This window comes from Crassostrea angulata, chromosome 4 (assembly GCF_025612915.1).
Source record: "Crassostrea angulata isolate pt1a10 chromosome 4, ASM2561291v2, whole genome shotgun sequence".
NCBI lineage: Eukaryota > Metazoa > Mollusca > Bivalvia > Ostreida > Ostreidae > Magallana > Magallana angulata.
In genome coordinates, this window is record NC_069114.1 from 22158408 (window position 1) to 22166867 (window position 8460).

At 35.1% G+C, this 8460-nt stretch overlaps 1 protein-coding gene across 1 annotated transcript; it reads right to left on the reverse strand.

Annotated features, from left to right (window-relative positions):
* Nucleotides 1-41: 41 nt before the first annotated feature.
* Nucleotides 42-8178, reverse strand: LOC128180136 (uncharacterized). Its single transcript, XM_052848019.1, has 9 exons — nt 7841-8178; nt 6931-7025; nt 4575-4647; nt 4354-4484; nt 4027-4090; nt 2858-2955; nt 1139-1243; nt 809-955; nt 42-396 (listed from the first exon to the last, which is right to left on the reverse strand). The coding sequence occupies exons 1-9, from the start codon at nt 7926-7928 to the stop codon at nt 361-363; spliced, it is 837 nt and encodes a 278-aa protein (XP_052703979.1). The 5' UTR covers nt 7929-8178; the 3' UTR covers nt 42-360.
* Between the last annotated feature and the right edge of the window lie 282 nt (nt 8179-8460).

The following is an 8460-nucleotide window of genomic DNA, read 5'->3' on the forward strand; positions in this document are numbered from 1 at the left end:
TAATATATCTCACTTTTGAACAAAAGATAAAATCAACAACATTAAAGTTTAAACAAATGGTTCTTTTTAAATTTCAAAAAAGTAACTGAAAGGTAAAATATCTCTTGATTTACAAAAGTTTCATCTTGATGACAATGACAATTTTGGACAAACAAACAACACATATCATGGGTATATTAATATACATGATGTAGTTCATCTTGTTTCTGATTGATTAATGGGGGTTAATTCATAGAGTCTACAGTCTTAATGATAAAACCAAGGTGTGTGAGTTGTGGTATAGAGTTCTAATACATGTAGTCTACAACTGCAGCAGTCAGGCTTTATGGACTAAAACTTAGATATCTACATTTCTTTTCATCAGTCCTCTGTGGTTTTTCGTCTTTTGCCATTGAACTAGATGGAAAATAAATTGAAAACATTTTCAGGATATGATTGCCTGCTGGCCATTAGAGATATATTAAACCATCACGGTGCTAGGTTTTGAGTAAATTCTTTTACTTTTTCTACCTTTTTAGTTGCAATCATGTGTAAAAGCTACTTATAATTATAATTGAATAAAAAGACACCAAAATTACCGAATTAATTGTAATTACGAAATGTGTATGAAATTTCTAATATGATCGTGTCGTTTGATTTCAATTTTTTAAAAATTGTTACTAGTAATGTGACTTTTAAAGGTCATCACAATTAAAAGGTCAAGGTCACTAAGAACCTTTGACATTTGAAGCATATTCATATTCAGCCCTATTCATGGGGATATCAGGTTATAGTTCCCTGTTTTATATACTGAGCTGAGCTGACTCACGTGCGTCTGACATTTGGTGATCAGGTCGTCCACATACTGCACAGCCTCTCTCTGCTTGGTCACGTCTTGTCTCTTGGATGGACTCATTTGACTAATGGACTTTTTAATTACCTCCAGAGACTTTTTCCTAGCCTCAAATGATATTTCCTTGAAAAGATAGGGTGGGCAACAATGTTAAATTATGACCAAAAGTTAAACTCCATTTTGATTATTGATAATTAACATCTCTACATACGATTTATGTATATATTGATACAGTGGCGTATATTGCAAATATTGCTTGATCTTTTCAAGAAAAAATGCTTTATTATCTTGTCAAGTTTCTCTTACCCATTTAGTGTCATCCTCGGTTGGTTCAGAGGAGAGGAATTCATCTTTGACACCCTTGGCCTCCAGCTTATACCTTTCCAAATCTTTTGCTATATCATCTACACTCTGTAACATTTGTAAGCAACTTTGTCATGTTGTAAATTTTGAATTTACCGGGTGGCAGTATATACAAACAAGAGGCCAGCAGGCCTAGACAGTCACCTGAGTCCCATATCCCTCAGATTGACATGTCAGAGAGTCTCATATGTTTCCTTATAAAGCTTCATTTTGAAGTCTAAACCATAATCTGAGACTCCTCTGACTGTTACCCCGCTTTTATTGTTTGATGTTTGAAAAAAAAAATCATTCATAAACAAGAGATGTTTGTGAAACACTTATGCCCCCACTCTTGGAAACATCCACGAAGAAAATGAACGTAAACTGCAAATATTGGGAATTTTTCTAAGTCCAAGGGGCATAACTCTGTCGAAAATTGCTCTATCATACCCAAAATCAAACTTGACCTAGAAAATGTTTAGATAAACCTGTATACCAAATTTCATATCAATATGTGCACCCTCTGCGAAGAAAATTAGCGGAAACAGCAAATAACTGGAATTTTTCTACGTCCAAGAGCCGTAACTCTGTCGAAAATTGCTCGATTGTACCCTTTACCTAGATATTATCATGATAAACTTGTATATCAAATTTCATTTCAATATGTTCATCCTCTGTTAAGAAAATGAGCGGAAACTGCAAATAATTGGAATTTTTCTACGTCCAAGGGCCATAACTCTGTCGAATATTGCTCGATCGTACCCAATATCAAACTTTACCTAGATATTATCATGATAAACCTGTATACCAAATTGCATTTCAATAAGTTCATCCTCTGCGAAGAAAATAAACGAAAACTGTTGGTGGACCGACCGACAGCAGCAAAGCAATATGCCCTCTCTTCTTCGAAGAGGGGCATAAAAAGGGGGGTTGGGGGGTTCAAAAGTCGGAGGAATCTCGGATTATCCATACCCCAGCTCCAGGGGCTAAAATTGTTGGGCAGTGAATTTCACAATTTAACATTGGGACATTATCAACATAAGAACACTGCACATCTTTATCTCCCATATATTATTCTTTAATCGATACATTTCCTCTATTCGGCCACATTGGCCCTGCCCTAAGGCATGAGCCCCTGAGCTAGGGGCCATGAATTTTACAATTTAGGTAGAGGTAGATGGACATCATAACCATGCAATAAGTTTTTCACAAACATATATGGGAATAGAGAAAATATGGCCATCTTCGTAACTGTAATTATACGGATCGAATGGCAATTGCCGTGTTCGATTAAAAATGCGCGTAAAGTAATGTATGCCTTTATACAGGACGTACCCTCTGTGTAAATATACTAGTAGTCGTCTACGTAGCTTGTCTATATCAACATGATTCTTCGTGCGTAACATACAGATATTTAAAGTCATGGGGAAAATGCCGTTTTTCTGCAACAATACTATACAACGAGACCGGTTGTTTGGCAATTTCAAGAGAGTCAACTTTTGTTTGAACTTAATTGCAAAACGATTTTGAATTTTGACAGTTCGGTCAGCCCTCGTTTTCAATATAGCTAAAAATTATAGTTCAGTTAACATGTATACACATTTCAAAAATAAGCATTTTTAAATTAGAAAATGCTGGCTAATAAACAACAGGGCTTTCACAGTGTTTAAAGTACTCACTGACCTGTTTCCTTGCCAACAACATCTGCTTGATTTCACAGCCATAACATGTTGGCTTTTTCTCTGGTCGTACACGTTGAAGACATACAATGCATCGCCAGTCTGTAAGAATCATAAATTACATTACCAACCAAAAAGATACGCCACTTTCGGATGATATGTTATGGGTGCATTCACTTGTTGGTGATTTATATATAGGACAAACAACATTATAAATGGAAATACAAATATTAATATTAGCAAGTGACACCCAGAGAATAGATTTTTCTTTAGTACACCCGATTGTTGGTAAATTACGGGTCCTCAACACCTTAAGAAAATTGTCTTAGATCATGAACTTGTATATTCTTTACGGTGGTATGTAATATTTCTCGCTATTAATTATGGAATAAGGAATCATTCTTTGGTGATAATTTCGGTAGGGACGTGGTCAAATCCAATAAAGCACGAAGGGGTTTATGATAGATTTGACCACGCTCCGACCAAAATCATCACCTCGTAATATTGAAAGAATGATTCCTTATTACTTATATTTATATTATTTCCAATTTGTACACTTTAAAACAACATTTTAAAACCACTATTTACTACACCGCGCAGCCAATACCGTTCTTCGGTTATGCTAGATAAGACACGCCCATTTTGTGTTACTCATGTTTTATGAAGTTACAATGTATTGGTCTAAAGGGTTTTAAATGATTCGTAATGTTATCAAAGACACAGGCAGTTGAAAATGTAAATATAACATAATTTCATTGGTCTAGAATTTTCAAATTTAACATTATTAACCAAAAAATACGTTAAATTTGGAATATTTTTGGACAGGTTAAAATTTTATAATCCCCTGCAGGATTCGATCTCATAACTTCCGAATCCGTAGTTAACCCTCTAACCCACGGCCCTACGCTGTTAGATGACACATTTAGGAAAGAAACTATTCATAAAATTAGACTTGATTTTATTGATTATTTCGAAAAATCACCTTAATGGTATAATACTTTTGCATGTGAAAACTATAGAAAAATTGCAAATTTGTATAATAAGAACATTATACTATTGACATTATTTTTTTTTTATAACAAAAGAGTCCTACCACATTTGAAACCACTTCTGTGAGTCTAGATACCTACACTTTGTAAAGTTATAAAAGTATAAAAGCATCTATGGACCCACCTTTTTTCCAAGAATCATCTTTCAAAGGCTCTGAGAAAGGTCTGATTAGATCCCCGCTACCAAACTAAACAAATATTCACCATATCATAGAGCATTAAGGAGGCTGGATGGTCCACAAATTTACAGTCAGATCTATCTTACAATCTCAATTATGAAGTTTTGGCCGAAAACTATTTTTTAGTAAAGAAAAACATACAAAAGTTCAACTTTAAAATTTCAATATTTCCTATGTCTGAATACAAAACACTGCTTATAAAGGATATTTATATAGTCTAAAACTAAAACTTTCGCATCATAAAGAAGTGATGGGAATTGAACACAGTTTACATGGAGGTCCTTCAAGTCATTCCTATGCAGGTTCTTTTGTCGCTCCTTCTCCCGTCTCTTGGCCACACAGATCAGACACAGACCCCCACTGGTTCCTACATCAGACATCTTACACCCGGTACAGAACTTGGCTGATACAGGAGAGAAAGAGAAACTAGTACTATAGTATTAAATGTAGATACTAGTATCACATCAGTCCATTTTGTAACACATGTACCTACTTCTGTTCTCTTTCTTCTCCACTTTTTTATTTTCCAATCTCTTCTCCGGCTTCTGTTTTATTGAATAACTTCTCTGAAACAGTATTTTTAAAATAACTTTATTCAGCACATCAGTTTTCAGATTATCTTACACAGTTAGAGCCTAAAGAATAAAATACAATGTGTCTTCTTAACTACGATGTGTCTTTATGGATCTTTCAATGTAAACTGTAATAAAAAAAACTATTCGCGTGCGAGAATTTTTTCGCGAGGGGTGCGAGAGCTTCCTCGTCGCGAATTAATATTTCTCATCGCAAACCAGTCATTGCTTTCTCCGGTATATTATATTGTTATACTTTCATGTTAAATACTGAAATCTGATTGGTTAAGACGCAGTTAATAATATTTACTATTACCCTCAGCGTTAGCAACGCACTTGGCAACGGGTAACATTAAAAAATGTTACATGCGCGAAAATTATGCGCGTACGGTTCGCTGTAGAATTCACGTTATTCCTATATAAAAGCAGTAAAATTTTCTTAAAAATTTTAAAAAAGACATTCAGTATAACAAAATAAATAGTGCCTGTTTGGGAGGGTAACAATTGAAATTGACACCCCGAGAAAACCATTGTCAACCGACGCGAAGCGGAGGTTGACAATGGTTTTCTCGGGGTGTCAATTTCAACTGTTACCCTCCCAAACAGGCACTATTTATATACTATTACATCTTCATTGCGAAAATAGTCGCTGCGAACTATTTTTCCTCCTGTTTATCGCAAAATAATGTCGCCGTTAATAAAATTTGATTTACAGTATGAACTTTAACAGAACAATCTGTCTTTTAAAAAATAATCGTAAGTTGTTGTGTTCCTTTTTTAGAGACTTCCTTCATACTCCTACATGAAGTCTCATTATATGCATAATACAAAAAGACGTTACGAGGTGTTCTATACTTGTAAATTACTTATAAAATAAAAAAGATCTTTAAATTAATTTCAGCATGGCACCATATCTGTTGAGGCTACATTTAAAGTTGCTGTTAAAATGACAAAATGACCATGCAGGCTCCTTAAAGATTAATTATGATATCTTTTTGAGGTCTTATACAGCTAACTCACAAACTGACAAAACATGGTATTTTAAATAGTGACTTTAACATATCACTTTCAAAGTGTTTGTATGTCTTAAAAGACTCTCCACATATGACGTGTCTCTCCGATGCCCTCCAGAGTTTACTTAAAATGCGGACATTATAGCCTCTTACACCCTACTGCAGATAAGTACATATCATTTAAAAGTAAAAACACGTCCCTCAATCATCCTTCATACTCGACTGTTATTTATTTACGAGGTGACACTATTGTACAGGTCCTCTCCACACTACACACGAATGGACAGCATGTCTATTTATATAGTCTATGCTATGTACAAATCGCGTAGTTTTAAAATTACATCAATCATTTTACGTATCTTCACAGATTTCTTCTATGTTCTAACATTTTATAGGTTCTCTTCCGATTCAAGATATCGTCAACATTCTTTTTGAGTCTACAGATGACTATAGGTTACTATAATGTAGGGACAACTTGTCTTTCTGATGTTTTCTAAAATGACTTCATAACTGATCTATTACGGATAACATGTAGTAACTACAAAATAATCACAAGGCGACATTGCATGTCTTATCAAAGCCTTCTCCAGATTAGTTCAGAAATGATATCTTTTTTAATGTCTCCTTACTTACTTACAAACTTACAAAATCCCTTTTTGAGGTCCTTTACCAACTGAATTACTAAGTACTAGTGCCGTCGTGTTTATTAATGCCTCCTGTCACAATAAAATTCTTTCTTTGGTGATCCATGCGGGATTTGAAGGTGGCGACATTGTAGAAAAAAAATACATAACCTGCATTACCGGGTTTTATAATTTTTTTCTCTAATGATTGCTACCTTCATAACCCGCATGAATCATCAAAGAAAGCATTTCATTGGTTATTTATACATCTTTCTTTTAACAAAATTATATAGTGGTTGTAAAACGTAATTGAAATTCAGTAAATTACTGTTAATATGTACATCAGTATGCTAGCTAAAAGAAAATCGTTTCAGGACTAGTGGAATTTGAATCTGACATTATCATGATTATTTCGTGCTGTCCGTGAGTTTTCTTAGGCCACTGTAGGTTTCGACCAATCGATAAACGGGGTTTGTATATTTCAGTCCTGTCAGTTTCAGTTGCTGTAGGTTTCGACCAATCGATAAACGGAGCGTGTAGATTTCAGTCCAGTCAGTTTCTATAGAGCTATGAATTAACTGTAAGTTTCTGTAAGAAATAGAGGGAGTTATAGCTGTTAACTTCCTCTACATATTACTTACGAAATGACAGCATGTCTTTTTGAGGCTCTCGACGCACTGAATACAGTAGTCGTGGTTTGATGCGCTGTATCCCCCACATCTGATGCAAAGCTGAGCTACATTTAAACAAGTCTTCATTTTACTTCCTTAATTGCAGTCTTAGCAAAACAAAATAACAAAACAAACAAATACAATGACACTGCTGTAACTTTTAAATTGATTATTAATGACATCTTCATTGACATTATATAAATAAATCATTTCATATCCCATATTTTGTTATTAGACGGACGACATTATACATGTAGCCTTCCTTTGTTTTGTACATTCTTTCGATTGTCTGGGGTTATTTTATGGGGTATCCATATGCATTATGGCGTGACTTTTACGACACTGCGTGCACAGTAAATCTGTAAAAAGGTTCATGCAACAACTACTGCCTCACAGGTTGCCGGGATCGAAAGAGTCACCGAACAATTTACACTCCTTTAAGTGGAAAAAATAAACTAAGTTAAAGTTTATTGTCTTGGGACAAATATTGAAATAGTTATATGTACTGAAAATAAAAGTTTGAATTTTAACTAAAATCAGATTATCATCTGATGGTTTTTCCCCAACCTTATCCAAATAACTATAAACAAAGAAAAAAAAAGAAAAAATTCCCGTCCATTCTCAAAATAATTGAATTCTTTTCAATATATTTTTTGTGGCTCTCTGTAATTTTTTCAACTTTAATTCATTGATATTATTTTGGACGACAAGATATATTTTACCGCAAAAAAAGGTGAAGAGAAAATATAACCTTCTATATATTAATACTTTATTAGTATAAAGTATCATTATCAGGTTTTTTCCAATGTTAATTTCGATTTGACAGAATTTTTGAATATCATATGACAGCCATCCGACAGAACCAAATTGTAACACTTACCCAATATGCCGCCGGTTTTGCAGGCGCGTGGGGTGTAAGTGATGGTGAAACTCCGGACAGTATCCGGACTTTTTGTCTCCATCATCATGGCGGCGGTCCTAGAAGGGTCTGTCCGCGGCTGGAGGTAGCCACGGAGTGATCGCCTAGTTATGGTGTTTGTGCAGTTTGAATGGTTACTAAAGACCCGGGGGATCTCCGATTGATCGCTTATCTGCCAAAGAAGATAACGAGGGGTGCTCTTGTATAAACCAGTATTTTTGAGGACTGTTAACTGGGCAATGGAGTAGATCCCTTGGCTTCATCACTCAGAACTCGGCAACATCATCTGGAATGACCAGCAAAAAGAACGATCAGAATATTGGTATGCTAGAGTTTTATAATGAATCCCTGTGCAGACTCCCACCCCTTTTGGTCCCTTACAACTATGTGAATCTTGGCTGATTGATATCTTGGATTTGTTGAATTGTCTTGTAAAGCTCAATCTGTCAGCGGCTTGTGTTACAGGTTAGGGCGATGACAGCTCCAGTGCTGAGCGAACACACGCGATAACGCTGAGATGTCTACAGATCGGGGAGACCTTCAAAGACATTTAAATTCCTTTTGCACAGTTCTACATGTAC